The 21,343-nt window shown below is 46.7% G+C and overlaps 1 protein-coding gene across 1 annotated transcript in view; it reads left to right on the forward strand.

Annotated features, from left to right (window-relative positions):
• The window catches only part of EFCAB11 (EF-hand calcium binding domain 11), a 130,731-nt gene extending 113,895 nt beyond the window's left edge, over positions 1 to 16,836 (forward strand). The window contains exon 6 of the mRNA XM_037031602.1: positions 16,322 to 16,836. Coding sequence (XP_036887497.1) covers positions 16,322 to 16,397 — 76 coding nt within the window. The 3' untranslated portion in view covers positions 16,398 to 16,836. The remainder of the gene's footprint in view (positions 1 to 16,321) is intronic.
• The last annotated feature ends 4,507 nt before the right edge of the window (positions 16,837 to 21,343 follow it).

The following is a 21,343-nucleotide window of genomic DNA, read 5'->3' on the forward strand; positions in this document are numbered from 1 at the left end:
CCTTGAAGGTGCCCTGCTCTCCCTTGCTGTGTGCCCTTTGCACATGCTGTTCCCTCTGCCTGGGAAGCTCTTCCCCTGCCTTCACCCCTTCACTATGTCCCTGCTCATCCTTCAGTGCTCAGCCCCCGTCTGCTCCTGCAGGGCTTGCTCCCCTGACCTCTGTGGCCAGTCCCTTCGTCCTGTCCTTCCACAGCGCCCCCTTTCCCTCCTTCAGGGCTTCGGCACACTGGTGATTTTACCTTGTGGGTAGAACTGTTTAGTTCCCTCCCTGGCTGGACTGAAGCTGCAAGGAGCTCCGCCCACCTTGCATCCTCAGGACCCAGTGCACCTGGCTGGCCCAGCATGGGTGCCTGGTTTGTCTGGTTTGTGCCTGGTTTGTACGAGGAAATGAACTCAGGAGCCTATTTATAAGGAGCAAAAGCATTAATGCATGTATTCATTGACACATTTATAAAAGCAAATAGACTGGGGTATTTTAAAAGTCCAGCAAATAAGGAAGTTTTTATAAACCCACTTGATAGAGACTTCCAGCCAAAATGGAGGCATAGGTGGAAATACTGTACCTCCTCACACAACCAAATTTAAGGACAACAAAAATTTAAAAACAAAAACACAACCAAAACGGACAGAAAATTGAACTGTACGGAAGTCCAACAACGAACCATTCATCCAGACCGGTAAGAGGGGCGGAGTCGGCAGCCTGCAAAGAGGTGTTGAGGCAGGGAAAAGTGGGGGAATGACCCAGGTGCGCAGGTGGCGGTTGGCAGATCCCAGGTATGGGATGGCAACAGGCAGACCCAGTGAGGGCACAAGGCGGCTGGCTGACTGTGATCACACATCTCGCGCAGATAAACCAGGCAAAAAAACGAGCAGTGAGACAGACCGCACAATGCAGGGCTCCAGCACCAGGAAATAAAGCCTAAGAGCACAGATTGGAAAAACTTTCGGGGGTTGAGGTGCCAGGAGAGGTGCCCAGACTCACAGGAGAGTTCATTGGAGAGACCCACAGGGTTCTAGAACGTACACAAGCCCACCCACCCTGGAACCAGCACGAGAAGGGCCCAGTTCGCTTGTGGGAAGCAGCAGAGGGGACCCAAATCTGAGAGAGAGCAGAACAAATGCCATTTCTCCCTCTCTGACCCTGCCCCCACAAATGGCATCACAACCCAGCAACTGGGTCACCCCGCCCTGGTGAACACCTAAGCTTTCACCCCTCGTACGTAACATGTGTAAACAGACCAAAACATTATGGCTCAAGCAGAACAACTCAAAGCCTCAGAGCCAATACTTCTAAGTGACCAAGAAATAGCCAACCTCTCAGATGCACAGTTCAAAACACTGGTGATCAGGATGCCCACAGAACTGGTTGATTTTAGTCACAAATTAGATGAAAAAATGAAGGCTACACTAAGTGAAATGAAGAGAAATGCACAGGAAACCAATAGTGATGGAAAGGAAACTGGGACTAAAATAGATGGAGTGGACCAGAAGGAAGAAAGAAACAACCAAACAAAAGAATGAAGAAACAAGAATTTAAACAAATGAGAGGCTTAGGAACCTCCAGGACATCTTTAAATGTTCCAACATCCGAATTATAGGGGTACCAGAAGGGGAAGAGGAAGAGCAACAAGTGGAAAAGTTATTTGAACAAATAATAAAGGAGAACTTCCCTAATCTGGCAATGGAAATAGACTTCTAGAAAGTCCAGGAAGCTCAGAGAGTCCCAAAGAAAGTAGACCCAAGGAGAAACACATCAAGGCACATCATAATTACATTAGCCAAGATTAAAATGAAGGAGAGAATTCTAGAAGCAGCAAGGGATAAGGGGACAGTCACCTACAAAGGAGTTCCCATCAGACTATCAGCTGATTTCTCAAAAGAGACCTTACAGGCAAGAAGGGGCTACAAAGAAGCATTCTGAGTCATGAAAGGCAAGGACCTACATCCAAGATTGGTCTATCCAGCAAAGCTTTCATTTAGAATGGAAGGACAGATAAAGTGCTTCTCAGATAAGGTCCAGTTGAAGGAGTTCATCATCACCAAGCCCTTATTATATGAAATGCTAAAGGGACTTATATAAGAAAAAGAAGATGAAAAATATTAACAGTGAAAGGACACCAAACTCACAGTTATTAACAACCACACCTAAAACAAAAACAAACTAAGCAAACCACTAGAACAGGAGCAGAACCACAGAAATGGAGATCACAAGGAAGGTTAGCAACAGGGGAGTGAGAGGAGGAGAAGAGGGAAAAGGTACAGAGAATAAGTAGCATAGACGGTAGGTAGAAAATAAACAGGGAGGAGGGCAAGAATAGTATGGGAAATGTAGAAGCTAAAGAACTTGTGAAACATGGATATGAACTAAAGGGGGGAATGGTGGGGGAGGGGGTGTGCAGGGTGGAGGGGAATGAAGGGGAGGAAATGGGACAACTGTAATGGCATAATCAATAAAATATATTTTAAAATAAATAAATTCATTTGACAGCATTATCTAGCTCCACTAAAGAATGAAAATAATAAAGACTGAAACAGTGGCGGAAATATATTATGCACAGAATAACAGGGTAGAAAATGTTTTTATGTAAATTAGAAGGGAAGGTGCTGACATGATCATAACGATTATTTTAAGATCATGGGATGGTGAGTGACGATTCCTTTCTCCCGTCTCCAAACTTTCCTGTGCACAGGTGCATGTATTCAGCACACGTCTCTTGGACGCCAGTGTGTGACAGGCACTGTGTCGAGTGCTAAGAAAAGCACAGTGAATGAGGTGTGCGTGGCCTCTGCTGACTGCAAGTCTGCAGCCCAGTGAGGAGGAAAGCAACAATGTTGATAACCCAGGCGGCCCGCTATTCACTGACTGTTCTCCCTGTGAAACCCTCGGCCGCTGTACCACAGTGTGTACCATGGGCTGGAGAAAATACTTGTGGGGTTGGAGGCATTGTTATTAGTATGTGAACATTTTAATAGTGGAGACCACTATAGGAGCAATATACCCGTTTTCTTTAGTTTTTCGGCATCGAACAAGATTTCCTAGGTTGTCTCTCTGGTTCTTAGTCACCGCTTTCCAGACTTCGCTCTAACGGGAAAACACCTGCAGTGCTGCCGGACTTTGCTCCTGTCGGCCGTAGTTCAGCTACATTCAAAACATGTGTGTAGGTCATTGTCAGGATCCATCGCTATCTGCCCACCTCAGGCTCATTCCCAAACAGTCAGTGGGTCCTCAGCACCTGCTTGTCGGAAACGGCAGAAGCACAGTCTCCCCCCCCCCCCGCATGGATTCTCTTGGTTTCATCTTCTCATACCTGTGCACTCCACGGCTGTGCCTCCGTGCTTGGGTGTGAGGTAAATACTTAACTCGTTTAATAAATATCCTGAAATTGCCTCTCTGAGTTGTTACGGGAAGGGCACGAACCTTTTAAGTCACTTAGCCAGCGCGGATCAACACTTGGTGTCTTTAATGATGATCCAGATCTTTTTTAGTGGCTGAGATGCTCCAAGATCAATGATGGGGCCCTGCCTGGAGGCATGAGAGACTAGGTAATCGGCAGGAAATGTCACGCTGGATGGGGCCAGTAATTTGAATCCCTGGAAGTGGTATTAGTGTGGCCATTTATGGGAGAGCACCATTTCTCCCCAAGGCTAGGAGGAGCGCCCCAACACCTCCATGTCCCTCAGAGATTTACACATTATGGATATCCCTCATGGCCACTTTTTATTCTCAGCCTGAGAACTCCGAAGATTCCTCTCCCCACCCCCCAACCCATCGACTAAGGCAAATGCCGTGCCAGCTTTTGGCACAGTGGGTGCCCACTTCGAGAAAACACCTCAGTGCTGGGCAGGAGTGGAGCACCTGTCGGTTGGGGCAGGGGGGTGTTATGTGCAATTTGTGAGACCTTATTGAGGGGGGTACGTGCCCTTTTTTTCCCCACGCCTATACCAACCTTGAGAATTATTATTTCAAGGATAGAAAACAAGTCCTGTGTTTTAGCTGTTGTACGAAGAAGCGTGTCCAGATTTCAGTCCTGAAATAGCCCCTCTGAACTTGTACTTGGAGTCCCTTGGTCTGAGCCTAGGATGGGATTAATTTGGCCATGTTGACATTCTCTGTGCATTTCATAATTTCCTGAACGCTTGTCATGTGCCCTCTGAAGCTGTCATATTACGGCCTCATGGTCCTCTCCTTTGGTGTGACTGATGACCATAGGTGGGTTTTTATTAATAGAGTGCTTCCGATAATCTTTGGGAATTGTTTCATTATCAAATATTCATTTTTTTATGCTGTTTGTCATTGTCTGCAGACCTGGAGGTTTTACCTGCTGGGAGCATGTTGTAAACGAAAACAAATAATGTGTTACAATTATGTGGACATAAGGCCAGGTTTTCTATTGGCTGGGTGGTGCACACCAATGAGAGAAATGGGCTGGGATGTCAAAATCTTATTTTCCCAAATGTTCCATTTAGAACTAAAGTGTAAACAGAAAAAGAAAATCTTATTTTTTGTAAATCTGTATCCTCATTTAATGAAAAACGTGCCCTGCTAGAATTTCCAAGGAACGTTCTTGTAACCAAGCTATAGGGCATAAACCCCGTGGACTCCCAGTGAGTCCCTGCTCACACACGAGAGCCTCTCTCAGGATCGGGTCCTGCACACCTTTGGCACGGGAGTGCTCCTAATTAGGGGGAGGAATGGATATTCTTCATTTCTGTATTCTCAAAGGGTGATCATCCCATTGCTAGACCTCTCAGCCGTGTCTAATTGCCAGGGAGGCTTAGCCGCAGGCCTTGGCTGCCCTCCCGGGCAGAGAGCGCGGGAAGCTGTGTTGAACACATAGCAGGCTTTGCCGTAGCATCGAACCCCACCCACCCCAAACGGACAGCCAGTTGCCCAGCTCCTCCTCCTGCCAACCTGCTGCATCCCCGGGAGCTGGAAATGCTTCCTTCAGCCTTTGCTGAATTCCTGTGCATATACGTTCTTCTCCGTCATTGATTCCTGGGTCATTATCACACTGCTTTCATTAGCCAGGCTTTCTAGTTTGGGTTTGTTTTGATATCACTATTTTGTTGAAAAACCTTCTGAATCTTCTTATTTTTTTTTTCAGATAAACTTTTGGTTCAGCTTATCAGTTTCCTTTTAAACAGGAAAAATGAGCAAACAAAAAACTCTACAGTCTCTCTATCACATTAAAAATATATTCCACTCGAAAAATATTATGCTATTAGAGAAAATAAGCATTATCTGACAATTGGTGTCTTCTGACTCTGAGAAAATGTGCTTTTAAAGTAGCAAGCTTCCTGTCAAACCGTGGCTAACGAAGTTATTAGCAGGGCATCAATAAGTGGCTTGATGTCTGCAGTTCATATTTTGACTCCCACTCTACCTGTTGCATTAGCAAAACGAAGCTTATCAAGCCTTATTCTTTTAATTCCTCTCTTCTGGCGAACCCACCACTACCCAGCTTTCTCGTCTGGAAGGATGTCGTCTTTGCTACACGACACTTGGAAGTTCAGCTCATTCCCAAACCCCCAGCCAAAGACATGAACTTGTTGCTTCAGAGAGGGCACAGCTGTGCACTGAGCCATTACACCATCTGTTAAAGTGGCCAGAGTCCCTTTTATTGCCTCCTTTGTGGAAGGACTTGTACTGCGAAAGTGTGTGTTATTGAAAACATAATTTTCCTCATCATTATGCTTTCTTTCTAGCCGGATCATAACCTGCCAGAAATCCATTGAGCACAGAGTGAAAGCTCTTCGGAATAGCTGTTCTTAAGAGATTAAATGATTGCCATCTCTGTCCCATTTCTTTTATCTCATAATCAAGTTCAAGATGGTACTAGATAGCGCAGCTGAAGTGATTATATATTTGAAATAGAAATGGCTTTATCTCCCTTCATATTTCACTCTATTGAAGGTAGGATCAGTTTTTTCCCCCCATTTGCATTTATATATGTTTATGGTTCTTTACAACTGTCCGCAGGATTAAAGAATCAAACTGCTTTTTAAAGGCTAACCATGGCCAGCAGGAGTTGGACTGCTTTTTAAAATGTTCTGTGTACAGAGTCACTGGTGGTCTGATAACGTACAGCTTAGATCCACCAACATGTAGGGCTGCAGCGGGTCTTAGTCATACCTCAGTCATTCAACCTGACAAGTCAGGCGCTTGAGATTCACAGCAGCCGAGAGACTGGCCGAGGGTCACACTGCTTGACAGCAGGCTCACCAAGATGATAGCTCAGAACCAGGCTGTTTCTGGTGGGTCACCCTGCCTTGTGACATGTGCAGAGGGTGTCACGAGGCACCTTCTACACAGATGGGGCAGGGGGGAAGAATGGAAGATCCAGAACCCCAGAAGTGCAGGAACGAGACTTTTTATAACTGGTCCAGAGATGTTCCGTTCGCCTTTGTGATTTTCTTCTTTATCTTTAAAGCTGTCTGATTCGTGCTCCTTTCTTACCTCCCGATTTCTCTTCCAGAGAGTCAAACTAAGAAGTAAGATCAGGCCACTGCTTATTAGCAGCTCTGCTAAACCACTCGATGGAGAAGGAATATGAAACCATTGCCGGAAATGCGGCTTAGGGCCATATGCTGACTGCATTTGTCCACGTGCCCACAGCAGTCAGTAGTCAGGCACACTGAAATTACGTTCTCTCCTCCTTCCCAAGTACTTCTAGCTTTAAATAGGACTCCTCATTTTGAAAACATAGTAAATAGAAAAAGTGAGTCATTATTTATGGCTAGTCCTGTTTGCCAGCTGCATTTTACATCCATCCCCGCCCCCCCCCCCCCACCCCGCTTTTTTTACTTGGACGAGAGAATCTATCCTGTCACTCTCTCCAGGGAGAAAACCCTACCAGCCCCATCAACAGCCTCTTTTGGCACGTAGCCACAGTTCGGGCACTGTGAACAGAGATTTTTCTTGGATACAGGAAGAAAGTTACTTCTTTAGAATACAGAAATCTGGAGAATAATCCAGAATCTTGCAGTAGTAGCAGAAGAGAAATCTGGCTTATTTTAGAGTTCCTTTCCAAATGGAATAATCATTTCAAAAGCATTATCTGTATGGAGTGTCTGCGCCGTGTCTACCATGTTCCAAATATTGCAAGGTTGATAGGAGATTTCAGATGGAATGCCTGGCGTATCAGGACACTGGTATTTGCAAGTAGCAGGAGATCCATCTCAGACTGCCCAACCCAGGGAACTCCAGCTTCCGGCACGGAGTGACTGGGCTCCAGCTCACTCCGCTCTTCTTCCGACTCTTCCCCTCACCGTGGGTAACTCCATTCTTGGGCTGATCAATGACACTTAAAAACATGCGCACACACGTTTGGATGAGTGCCCCACTGCATCGTAGGACCGTTGTAGAGACTGCGCCCTCATGGTAGGGAAAGGACTGTGTGGTACCCGGCCTCACTTCCGCCTCCCAGCTGTCCATTGAAACAGCTGCTTTCTCAACTCGAACAGAGTTCCTAGGCAGGGATTGGGGGGTTATAATGCTGGGCGTGGGCCCGTCAAACCCCACTTCTGGAGCTTGGGGCGGGGATCCATCCACACCTCTCACAACCGCTGGGTCAGTAACCAACATTGTCCACTGCGTCTTTCATCTGGTAGAAGGAGCCAGGTCCTATGGAGGCCAAAGAGTCACCTGGCTTGGGTCATTCTCTGTTTATAGTCCGAGATCCTTTTATCTTTCACAGCTCACCCTAAATGGCCAAATCCATCCCCTGCTCATGGCCAGGCCCTGGCTGTACCTGTGCATACAAAAGGCAGAAGAACTTGCTTATATGAAGGATTATAATGTCCTCATGAAGGAGGAATACTTAATGTCTAATAATGCTATGCACTGTTAACAGACTAAATATTGTTAGATAAGACATGCCTATTAGACGGAGGAGATTGCTGTTATGTTTTTCCAGTTCATTCTGACATTTCAATTGCCTAGAACTTTAAACATCAGAGCTCTTTTTAAAGGCAAAATTTAATTTGCTCTTAAAATCATTTTCAAAATAGAAGAACACTCTAGATCAGAGAATAGACTGTTTCCAGTAGCGAGATTCCTTTCACCGAGACTCTGAATAGCGTTTGACGTGCCCTTGCTGATGGCACTGAAATTGCCCGAGGAGAACTTCATCTGTTAAGTAAACTTTCCACTGTGTCCTAGCATAAGCTCTGCCTTGAAATCAGAGCTTTATTTTTTTATGTATTTCATTGATTATGCCATTACAGTTGTCCCATTTCCCCCCTTCATTCCCCTCCACCCTGCACACCCTCTCCCATCCACATTCCCCCCTTTAGTTCATGTCCATGTGTCACAAGTTCTTTGGCTTCTACATTTCCCACACTATTCTTGCCCTCTCCTTGTCTATTTTCTACCTACCGTCTATGCTACTTGTTCCCTGTACCTTTTCCCCCCTTCTCTCCTCCCACTCCCCTGTTGCTAACCCTCCATATGATCTCCATTTCTGTGATTCTGGTTCCTGTTCTAGTTGTTTGCTTTGTTTTTGTTTTAGGTGTGGTTGTTAATAACTGTGAGTTTGCTGTCCTTTCACTGTTCCTATTTTTTATCTTCTTTTTCTTAGATAAGTCCCTTTAACATTTCATATAATAAGGGTTTGGTGATGATGAACTCCTTGAACTTGACCTTATCTGGGAAGCACTTGATCTGCCCTTCCATTCTAAATGAGAGCTTTGCTGGATGGAGCTATCGAAATCAGAGCTTTAGATGCAGGCCTGTGTGCAGGTTGTTTGTTTGGGGAGTAGCCTCGGTGAGCAAGAGTGGGGCAGAGAATGAGGGAAAGCCAGCTCCGGGGCCTGTTACCGAGGCTGGTACTTCTGTGAGCAACTGGAGCTCATTTTCGCTGGAACCGTGAGCCAAGAGAACGACCTCTGAGTTGTCTACCTGAGGGACAGGAGGGAGCATTTGTTCATCAGCACCTGCTCCTTCTTTGGTCAGGGGTTACCTTCGGGACTAACTCCTTTTGTCATAGTTTCAGGTCTCCCAGATCTGTGAGGGGGCCACGGCACCCAGGTGTTAGAGCAAACAGCCTGAGGTCCTGGGTGCAGAGTGCCGCCCAAGGGGAGGGGCTGCAGGTGGCAATGGGAGTAGAAGGGGGCAGAGAATGGGAGAGGTGAGGCACCAGGGGTGGCCAGCACACGCTGGACAGGGGGGCCTAGACAAGACCGGGAATCATCTGCAGGTTGCAGTGATCTTTCCTACACGTCTTTCAAAGGGGGGAAGTAATAATCGTGTTACCAGCTGGATGGAGGAGAGCCCTGCAGAACTCTCATCAGCAGAGAGGCGAGCGCACCGGTGAGAAGAACCAGCCCGCTCGCTCCCGGGAGGCAGGCTGCTGGCGGGAGGAGCCGTGAGCATGGCATCTTCATTTGGTGGCGGGTCCTCTCCTCCCCAGTAGGGGCTCCTTGCTTAGAGGGTAATTTTTACTCTCACCCTTCAGTCAGTATGACAGCTTTGTCCCTGACACAATGGCAGTTTTGACTTTAGTTTGAATTATTCCGTAAAGAATCAAAGAGAAGGAGATTCTCTCTCCCTTTTCCCCCACCCCCAAAATTCCCCTAAGAACACTTTTCTCATTGAAGTCTGTGCCTCCACATTAAATTTCCCATTTATGTTTCAGGTAAATCAATACGGTGTCAACTTTCAAAGCCCCGTGTGACGATCACAGTGACTCAAAATAATTGCCGTCTGTCAGTGTATTTGCTGGGAACACAGGCACATAGGCCTGTCACTGGCTGTGTTGTCACCCCCAGGAGCTAGCCTCTCCAGTGGGGTCTTCTCCGGGCTCAGCGCAAACCCCGCGTGTTGGCAAGGCAGAGGGGCGGGGCCGCCGTCTGCAGACTCCATCCAAGAAATGCGTGTGCCTCAGCTGCCCCTGAAGTGCCTCGTTTTTCAAAGCGAAATCTCTAAAGCAATTATTGTAGGAAGTGCAGGTGTAGCTGGAATGTTCCAAAACTTGCCTCCAACTTTGGTTCCTCTAGCTCAGCGGTTTTCTTTTTTGTTGTTTATTTATCGATTTTACAGAGAAATAGGATGGGAAGGAGGGAGAGAGCAATCTATTTGTTGTTCCACTTCTTTATACTTTCACTGGGTGATTCTTGTGCCTTTACTGGAAATCAAACCCACAGCCTTGAGGGGGGAAGGGGTAGCAGAATGACGCTCCGACCCGTGGAGCTACCCAGCCCAGGCCTAACTCTCTGGTTTTTTCACCGAGGTCTGATTTTGTTGCCCAGGGGACATTTGGCACCATCTAGAACCAATGCAGCTGTGGAAGGGGGCAGGGCTACTGGCACCAACTGGGCAGAACACAGGCACGCTGCTAAATATTCCACGGCGCATAGGACAGCTTCCGTCACAAAGAACCATCCAGCCCAGAAGGCCAGCCATGCCGAGGTTTAAAAACCCTGCTCTAGCTATTGAGGATTTATACTTGAGAAATAAGGTCGCTTGTCTAGAAAATTTAGACTAAAAAGAAAGAAAATTCTCTAGTTGAAAAAGATACCAATGTTAAAGAATATTTTAAGACAAATTACTCACAAGACAAAGTTTCTGTTCAGTCTATGACCTTCAACTTTTACCCAAATAAATACAGATGTGTAATTGTAATGTGTGTATTAGCTTGTGTTCTTGTTGGTACTCAAAATGTCACTTTTATAGTCTTTATGTCATTTTAATAGAGTATTTTATTGTTTCAATGAAATGAAATTCAACAATTTCCTCTTTTCTTCCTTTCTTTTTTTCTTTCAAGTAACTTGGACAAAAGCAATTATTCCAGTGTGAAATCTGGCTTTGGAGAGCTGGCCGTTGGGCACTCTCAACTTATTTTACAGCAAAAACGATTTTCCAAAAAATAAGGACTTTCAAAACATTGTAAGAAATTGTTATGATGAAAATATTTTTGTACAAAAAAACATTACTACTTGGGAGAAACATTCACGGTTTACACATTTTTTTAAATTAAAAAAGCAACAACTTACGTTTCTCTCCAGAGTGTATTAGAGCAACACTACAGCTTAACCTGATAGAAGGCTCACCGTGCGAAAGCCTGGCCCCCTTCAGGCCGGTGGGGGGTGGCCGTAGGTTACTGACTTAGCATCTGGGTCTCGGGAGCACCTCCTGGCCGGGCTGTCTAGTCTGAACAGCGCCACAAGGAAGGAGAGAACAAAATCTTGCCTAACAAATCAGGATGTGGAAGAGGCAAATGCTAGAGGCAGATGCTGACGAAAGCAATTATAACCACTTACACGATGAGTCAGAATGTATTTTAACAGTTCTTGACGACTGTCGGAACGCTGCTGAATAGGCCGGGTCTAGGCCTGCCTGAAATTCTCAGTGCATCCCAGTGGCAGCTGAGGTCTGCCTGCATCTCAGAGTCCAGACAGAATTGCCTACAACCCTGTCCCACACGTTGTGGGATTGTAATGCGCTCCCCAAGATTTTTTGCAAAGTTCTGGGCAGCTTATGGCTCTCGAGCTCTTATCTCTCTGAATTCATTCAGTTGATAGATGGTCTTACTGTTCCACACCTGCTTTTCCTCCCTCCCTGCACCTGCTCTGCCTGAACTCATTGCCCAGCTCCACACAGACACCCCCAAACGCACCATCCCCACTTCACATGTGTTGCACCCTTTGGTGAAGATAGGGGAGAGGCCATACCAAGGAACACACAGCACTTGGAAGCACGCAGTAGACACAGCCGCTAACTGAAGGACTTCTGATCATTGCACCATGAGGGTTTTTCTTGGGCCAGTTCTTGCACAGGACCCCAGTCTCCCCTTCTCAGTCGCCCCCTCTTTCTGTACCTCTCACCAAGATGGGCCCGAGTTGTGTGTACTGAGTGACACGGGGCAGTTCAGCTCTCTTGGGTCTGTACTCCCAGCCTCAGTCCTGAGTCTTCCTTGCATCTCAAAAACATGCACCGTGGCTGGTGTAGCTCAGTGGATTGAGCGCGGGCCTGCGAACCACACGATCGCAGTTCGATTCCCAGTCAGGGCACATGCCTGGGTTGCAGGCCAGTTCCTGGCAGGGGATGCATGAGAGGCAACCATACATTGATATTTGTCTCCCTCTCTCCTTCCCTTCTCCTCTAAAGATAAATAATTTTTTTTAATCTTAAAAAATACATGCAAAGCAGAAAGTCTTTAACTGGACCTGTGTTTCTAAAACAGTTCTTATTAATAATAACAATTTCTGTTTCTCTTATACATCTGTGTAAGCTTTACTAACTCCTTCCATAAGCCAGTTCGGAAATATAAGCCTGCTTATATGTCTGCGGTTGGCCCTTGAATAAACTGGTTTAAACTGCACGCGTCCACCTATATGCAGCTTTTTTTTAGTAAATACTATACATGTAATTTCTCCTCCTTATGGTTTTTTAAGTAACATTTTCTTTTCTCTACCTTACTTTATTCTAAGAATACCATATGCCTACATAGAGCGTACAAAATCCACATTAATTGAGTGTTTATATTACTGATAAGGCTTCCGGTCAGTAGTAGGGTATTAGTAGTTAACTTTTGGGGGAGTCACGCTATACACAGATTTACACTGTGTGTGTGTGTCGGGGGGTTGGCGCCCCTAACACCCACCTTGTTCTTCCAGGGCCAGCTTACCTGTGAGCAAGCAGCTGCTCATCTCGGAGGACGTCCTCAGGCTGTGAGTGCAGGGCAGGTTGGTCCAGGACTCTGCCTCGGTGTCCAGGTTCCTGCTCTGTGTCTCTCGATTGCTTAGCCTGCCACTCGGTGGCTCCCCCGTCCCGTGCTCTCCTCTGCAGCCTCATCTCCCAGAGTTCGTCTCTCACTTGGTCTCTTACCGAGTCGGTGCGTGTCGAATGCACCTGGGCCCGGATGCCAGCACTACCGCTGCTTACGCGGCCCCGAGTGGAGGTTCCCAGGTGCCTTCTCCAGTGTGTCGTCTTTCTCTGGCCAGTGCCCAGGATCCTCAAAAACGGGGATGACCTGCTCTCTCTCGAATCTCCGGTACCTCCTGGGGCGCCGTAGATATTCCGTCTCTTGGTCCACTGGTTCTCCAGATTCATGGGCTCCACACCCGCAAACTCATTCTCCCTGCAAACGCTCACTGCCTGCCGCACACTACAAGGGGGGGGCCCTGCGGCAAACAGGAGAAAGGTCTTGCGGTCCCAGAGGTGACTTCCAGTCAGGGTGCCGGGGCGGGGGGGGGGCTGTTTTAGTGCCAGATGCATGTCGGTGACACCAGACCACACATTCAAGTTTCGTAACCAGGGCAGAGTCCTTCCGGCGTCGACTGCTAGAAACAGAAACGACCCAGCTGTCTCACCTGGTGACGATTCCTTCTCCCCCTCAGTCCACCCCTGATTCTGCCCACCAGCCACATCTGCTCCCTGCTCGAGCAGTGACTTGGGTGTGGGTGCTGTGAAACCTTCCTCCTTCGGATTTTTAGTCCGTCTGCAGTTAAAAAAAAAAAAAAGTATGTTNTGCCTCGGTGTCCAGGTTCCTGCTCTGTGTCTCTCGATTGCTTAGCCTGCCACTCGGTGGCTCCCCCGTCCCGTGCTCTCCTCTGCAGCCTCATCTCCCAGAGTTCGTCTCTCACTTGGTCTCTTACCGAGTCGGTGCGTGTCGAATGCACCTGGGCCCGGATGCCAGCACTGCCGCTGCTTACGGGGCCCCGAGTGGAGGTTCCCAGGTGCCTTCTCCAGTGTGTCGTCTTTCTCTGGCCAGTGCCCAGGCTCCTCAAAAACGGAGATGACCTGCTCTCTCTTGAATCTCCGGTACCTCCTGGGGCGCCGTAGATATTCCGTCTCTTGGTCCACTGGTTCTCCAGATTCATGGGCTCCACACCCACAAACTCATTCTCCCTGCAAACGCTCACTGCCTGCCGCACACTACGAGGGGGGCCCTGCGGCAAACAGGAGAAAGGTCTTGCGGTCCCAGAGGTGACTTCCAGTCAGGGTGCCGGGGGGGGGGGGGGCGCTGTTTTAGTGCCGGATGCATGTCGGTGACACCAGACCACACATTCAAGTTTCGTAACCAGAGCAGAGTCCTTCCGGCGTCGACTGCTAGAAACAGAAACGACCCAGCTGTCTCACCTGGTGACGATTCCTTCTCCCCCTCAGTCCACCCCTGATTCTGCCCACCAGCCACATCTGCTCCCTGCTCGAGCAGTGACTTGGGTGTGGGTGCTGTGAAACCTTCCTCCTTCGGATTTTTAGTCCGTCTGCAGTTAAAAAAAAAAAAAGTATGTTTTTGTTCTTAAAATTAGAGCTCTGAAATGTGAATTTCTTCTTTACGCTCCTTGAGACAACCAGATCTGCTCGTACAGATGTGTGATGAGGAAGACACGTTGGAAGGAAAAGCATTTTACCAGGCCTCCTTCTAAATATAAACATAATGTTCCTCTGTTCACTGTGGGAATAAAATGCCACTCCACACCTCGTGAACAAACTTTTCCATTTTAACACCTCTCGGTTACACTGTCCCCATTTTGTGATGGGACGCTGTGGCAAAGACAGCACAAAGAATAAGAAGCGATTGCCGTTTCAATGAAACCCTCAGTTTCAATGAGGGTTATTTACTGAGAAAGTCGGGCAGAGGGAGTCCCTTTTCTGCAAGGCTGCAGCATCTCAGTAAGTGAATAAACACGCCAAAAATATATTATCAGGAGCTGTTTATTCTAAGCATTACTTTTCTAGGTTATCCACTTAGATCACCCTCTGAGATGTAGAGTTCAACCATACCAGTTTAGAGCAGGAAAAAAAAGTCATTTATCTAATTCAGTTCCTTGGAGGGGAAAAATGTAGGCAACATTAAGAATCTTCAATTACCTAATTTAATAAAAGGGATGGTTTCTATTCTGTAGTCAGTAACATGTGATACTGATTATTTCTAAGCCCTTAGAAGAGATCTGATGTTCTGCTTTGGGTCCTGTATGGCATGAAATTGTCCTGTATATTTTCCCAAAAGAAGTAACAAGAATAATGGCCTCCGCCGTCTGAGATCATTTTATACTAACACACTGCAACATGGTTGTGCCCTGGGGCAGAGAAGTGGGGATTTTTCTCTACTTCAAAAGAATGAAAAATTATCATTGCTCTATCCAGAACCATTATAGACTTCAAAGACTTTGGCATGAAATATGCAGAAAGTTTATTTTAGAATTCAATATTTTAAAAGCCTGCTTTAAAACTATTACAGTGATTAGTGGCTCTGTTACTTGGGCCAGTCCTTGCTTTAAAAAGCCCTGTGTCATGGTCACGGTTGAAGCCATTTGTTGTTTCAACAGGATATAATTTGCATAAGGATGTAAAGCACTGTTTTAGAATGGTCCCCCAAAGAGGAATCGTGACCCCTGCTCATCCGTTATCCTTGCAGACAGTGGTTTTCAATAAACATGACTGTTACTGGTAATGGCCGAATGTGCTGCTTATGCCCTAATTACCAGTATGTCTTTCTGACATGCAGTATCCTGCCCATGTGGGTATCATTTCTCTGCTCCCTCTTCAGGTGACAAGGCTCCTGTCTCTGGTTCTAGGGACAGGCGGGGTCAACCCAGGTGAGGCCACCCACACCCTCAGCTGACCAGCCAGTGGTTCACATCTTCCCCATTCTTTAGGAGTCAGAAAAGTTGATCGGCATTGGTGAGGATTTAACAGAATTTACAAGGCCACGGACGGAGCCAGCAAGAACTTCAGGAGCTGGATTTAGCCACTGGGAAATTGCAATCCAGCCGCCACTCCTGGACGTCCTGTGTCCGTAGGGAGGCAACGTGCTGTAGAGTGTAGAGCCCTGGTTCTGGAATTTAACGATCCCAATTTTATTTCCAAGCCTGCCACTTACCAGCAGTGTGATCTTTGAAATCATTTAACCTGTTTCTCTCTGTCAAACACACGGGGCCCAGCACAGGCACCCGATTCAACGAGGAAGAAGGTGCAGTGCAGGGTGTCAGTCATTGTTCCTAAAACGTGCTGATCTCTTCTTGGTTTAGTCTCCATTTCTGTCGGGTAATGCGTATATATTTACTGATGTGTTGCAGAAAGAATTTGAAGGAAGACTATAAAAAACCTCATTCCCACTTTTTGCACGTAACCTGTGCATTTGGCTTCATTTCTTTAAATGGGTCAAAGACATTATTTCCATAGGTTTTAGTAAATACCTTTTTCTTTCCATCCCACTCACCGATGTAAGAAAAAAAACAGGCATCAACCTCAGCCTTCAAGTAGATGAATAGGTGCCTCTCACATAAACACTCAGATGTATTCTGGTGTGATGTATTCTTGATGCATAAGTGGAATGAAAATAACCTGCAAATACCTTCTTGTTTCATTTTCCAGGGAAGTAGATCAAGACTCGGATGGCCATGTCAGCTTTAAAGACTTCGAATACGCCATGAATTGTGGACAGAAATGAGGCCCGACTATGGCAACTGCCCGTGGCACCTCTGCGGAGGCCGATAGATTGTCATGTGCTTAAATGTCAACATTCACTCCACCAAAAATTCAGTGCTACATACACACTTGAGTTTGAACTCTCCATCATGGTTTTCAGGTGCTGATAATCTCTAGCATCTCAGAATCCTCTACATGGTCCTTTAGTTTCCGTCCATGGAGCTAGCAGCCACCCCCCCTCATCACTCTCAACCCCCCACTCTGCAGGCCAGGACTCTGTGCTCCCCTGTTACTCCTCGCCACCCTACCTGGGCTCCTTGGTTCTTGTCAGTTCCTGATTTCAGGAGAAGAGCCACTTTTTTCCTGCCACTGGGGAAGTTTCCTTCATGCACTCAACTTGGTCGGACAAATAGAAGCGCCTGCCTGTGGTACATGCTCACTGTGTTCCAAGTAACGAGCAAGGTGTTGGGAAAACAAAGCCTTAAGTCTTCTCGAAGATGATGTACCCAGAGTCAAAGGCATCATTGCAAGCTGGCCCCAGGGCACTGGCTGTGCAGGACAGAAACCAGATTGGGCTGCCACAAACAAGTCTTCTCCAGCTGTACACAGAGGAAGGACAGAGCATGGTGAGGATACCGGGGGAAGGGCTTAGTTGCAGAAATTTATGATGGCCTGGGCCAGTAACTACTCTACTGGAACAAAAACTGTGACAGTGGACCTGCAGTGTTTATTTTAGATGAATACCAACCATCAATACAAATATTTTGTCTTTACATTTTCAGAATTGCTAATATCAACAATATGAGGAAAAATAATGTAATTCAAATTATAAAATGATTAAGTATTTCAAGGTCAAGTAAAAATGTAAGTTTGTGAAATAGGACCATTAACAAGCATACTTCTAACACAAATTGTTAACAGGTAAGCTTAGTAAAAACAAGGTTAACCTGTCATGAATCCGAGGAGCCTAAATAAACATAATAGCGAAACGTAATTCAGTGTTTCGGATGAGATCCTAAAGTAAAAGAGAACATGAGATAAACACTCATGAACTATGGACTTTAGTTCATTTACTGCACAGTGGTGGCTCATTAAGTGTGACTACTATGTCGTACTCATACACAGGGTCAGTGATAGGGGAAGCTGGGCGGAGAGTGTGTGGGAACTCGACTGTTCAAAATTATTCTGTCAGCCTAAGACCGGTCCTGCCAGCGGGCGGGGCAGCATCGCTGAGCATTATCTGTGTTGTAGCTCAAACTGCTCTGGCTGATACAAAGCTCTTTCTGACTTTGGACAGAGTTTTGTTCGCCAAGTATTTTCATCTTCAGTTGAAACATTGATCCTTGTTTTGAGACCTAAATGACACTGATTTTCAGTTTCTAAAATATCAAAATTAGAGCACCACACCAAGTGCCAATGTTTCGGTAATTGCCGGAACCCCAGAGCCTCCTCCGTTGCGATCACTGTTTGGTCCTCATTTCTCCTGGGAAACTGGTCAAGAAGGGGAGGGGCCGCTTTCTCCAGCTGATGTGGGAGGTAAGAGGTGGCTGTATTGGGCAGTTCCCTTGACCTTGGATTAGTTGGGGCTCCTTTTGGTTTCACAGAAACCTACTGTCGCTCAGGCAGAGAGGGGAGCTGGAAAACGGTGGGCAACTCTGCGGTGTCTGACGCTGGGAGGGGAGAGGTGTGGCCAGGTTTCCAGGACAGCGAGGCGCAGCACCTCCAGACGTGGCCTCTGGCCTGTACTCCCCATCAGCCTCGCACCATTCTGAAAAGCAACTGTCCTGTGCTCTGTCCAGTTCCAAGTTCAAAGACCCCAGAAAGAGGATGTGGTTGGCCCCTGAAACAGTCAGCTCTGATTCGCCAAGAGGGTATAGGCATGGCCACTGGCTACTCACCGAGGTTTCCTGAGGGCTGGCTGGTCACGGGGTGTCGAGGGGCAGGGAGTTGGTAAGAGCTGGGCAGCCATTCTGTTTCTTTCCTAGAGGAAAACGACATGGCTGGCACCTGGTCTGGGAGGGGAGCGCCCCTAGGATTTGCTGCCCACACTTTCAGAGCACAGAGCAGAAGCAAAGAGGGGAGATGAGAAGCTGCTCACATCGCCTTCCCTCATCACCCCCCAAGCCAATCCAGATCCTCACCCTGTAAGCTTTGTGCTCAGCTTCTCACTTCAGGCCCCTGTCCTGGCCCTTGTAGGTCTGCCCTTAGGTGGGTCGCCCACAGGTGGGCATCTGCACAGGCTGGTCAACTCATTCTCTTCCCTGGGAAGATACTAAGAATGAGCAAGACATCAACGCTCCTCCGAGTGGCTGACTGAGTGGGTACGACTCAGGAGCCAGTGCCAGACATTGGTTTTCACCATGTGGCCTGGGAATCTGAGACGGGGGATTTGCAACAAAAGCAGAAAATGAAACAGAAATCAAAAAAGAAGGGAAGAAACTGGAGAAACCCTGAGGCACTTGATTTCTAGTCAAAGCTTGTGTGCAAAGCCCAGGCACAACCCTTCAGGTCCTGTGAGGTAACGCTGCATCCTTCCAATCCGTCTTTCTGCTCAAGCCAGCTGGCGTTGCTTTCTGTTATCTGAAACCAAGAGAACCCGAACTACCCAGAATGTAGAGCCAAGGATAGAGTCTTAGGTAACAACAGTATTGACTGGGCAGCAAAGAAAAGAATCTGCTAAAGGGACTGGAGTAATCGAAGATGGAAGACGAAGCCATTACCACTTCTGTCTTCAGAACCCCAGCCTCCACTAGACCTCTCCTTATACTCATCTCGGGTCTTGCCCTATGGCCCTGTGACCTCCCAGAGAGGTCACCCGTCATCTACTAAAGGCCACCAGCCCCTCTCTGACCCCATCACACTTGTCCCTTCTCCTGGGCTCTTCTCTCTTTAGCCTCCATAACAATAATCTTTTACGGTATTTTATGCTCATTTTCTCTCACTGTCTTTTCCTGTTTTCTTTCCCACAACCTTCCTTAAGTGTTAGTGTTCAAGATCCCAGAATTGGCCAGTCTTCTAAATGAACGCATTCTTTGACCGTGGATGATTTCACCCTAAAGCCTCAGCTATCGCCTTTACGGGTATGACTCCACAAACCATTAGCCTCAACCTCGGCTCAACCCCAAGCCTGTTTTTTTGTTGTTTTGTTTTTGATTCTGAAGCATCTTATAGTGCCAGAAATTGAAGAAGTAAAAAAAAAAACCACCACACACACACATACACACACAGAGCCCATGTGGGTAGGATATACGACAAAAGGACACAAGAACCAACAGAAAGAGCTCCCAGTGGCCAAAGCTGAAACAATCTGAGCAACACAATAAAGTAGTATCGGATTATAACCCAAAGTATAAAATAAACATCTATGAGTCCATACTGACGCAAGTAAGTAAATGGAAGAGCAGAGACAAGCCCACCTTGCAGAAGAGTCCCAAACTCTGGATGTAGGGGCTCCGCCCTCAGGAGCAGCATGGCCCTCCACCCCTTCGTTGTGGGTGGCGTATAGTGACCTTCTTGTCAAGAGTCCTGTGAAAGGGGGCAGAACGACAGTGCAGACACCTGACGGTCACTCACTACCTCGGCCAGGTGGTCAAGGTCAATGGCACCAGTGATAAATTCCGTTGATGCTCTGCACCCTTATGTAGGTGATGAAATGACACACTACCTCTCTGCTTTTCCTCCCCGAAACCAGCAATCCCAGCCTAATCAGAAAAAAGCCATCAGGCATGTTTGGAGACATTGTACAACACACCTGACCAGCGCTCCTCAAAGCTATCGAGGTCGTCAAAGCCAGGAAAAGTCTGAGACACCGTCAGAGCCGAGGGGGCCTCCTTAGGCTCCATGTGACAACTAATGTTCTGTCACAGCCGGAACAGGATGCTGGGACAGTGGAAAGATTTTGGTAAAAACCCAGGAAATCTGAGTGAAGTGTGGGCTCTGGTTAATAATAATGATCAATTATTATCTTGTTAATTATAATAAGTATACCATACTAATGTAAGATAATAACAGGGGAAAATGGGTGCGAGTGTATAGGAACTCTGTATTCACAGTTTTTCTGTAAATCTAAAACTGCTGTAAAATTAAAAGTTTATAGTGTTTTAATTTTAGATCTTTATGATGGAAAATATATCCCTTACTACTGTTCAAATTTATGATAAAAGTTTATATGTTGATTTAAAATATGGTAAAGGGGGTACATAGCATTTCAAAGTAATGTATGGGATACATTAGTTTATTAGCAAGAAACTTTGAAGACCAGTGCTTCATGGCACCTCTTTGGGACTCTAAACTCTCAATGACGACCCGCTGGGGCCAGCCTTTGCCACAGGGAAGCACGTTCACAACCTCTTCCATAATTTGGGTTGGTTTCTGACACAGAAGAGACCATGTAGCTTAAAGCATCTGCTTTTGAATTACATTTGAAGAACCCTCCAAAAACCATTTCAAAAAAGTCTCCAGCTTTCCTATTACTGCTTTCAATATACATTTCAAGGAAAGAAATCCCTCAGCTTGGGGTCTGTTGAAAAGAAAGCCCTTTGTACTTCTTTTAGGCTTCGCAATTCCTCCCGTGCTGAGGAACCTAAGGTGCCATCCACCCACAGGGTGTGGCTCTTAACGTTGCTCCTGTGTCGGGTCTCACGAGGCCTGTTCATACTGCCAAGACATGGAAACCATCGATGGGTGAATGGGAAAAGAAAACGTGAGATTTTATGTATATCATATGTTAATATATTCCCATTTCCATGTATACTGGAATATTACTCAGCTATAAAAATGAAATCCTGCCATTTGTGACAACATGGATGAATCCTGAGGGCATTATGCTAAGTGAAATAAGTCGGAAAGAAAAAGACGAAAACGGTGTGATCTCACTCACAGGTGGGACCTACAAAACGTGAATTCATAGAAAGACGAAGCGTGGCTCTGAGGGCTGGCGACCGAGGGAAATGGGGAAGTGTGGTCCGA

This window comes from Sturnira hondurensis, unplaced genomic scaffold, assembly GCF_014824575.4.
Source record: "Sturnira hondurensis isolate 20B ecotype Veracruz unplaced genomic scaffold, ASM1482457v3 Scaffold0021143, whole genome shotgun sequence".
In the NCBI taxonomy this organism is placed as follows: domain Eukaryota; kingdom Metazoa; phylum Chordata; class Mammalia; order Chiroptera; family Phyllostomidae; genus Sturnira; species Sturnira hondurensis.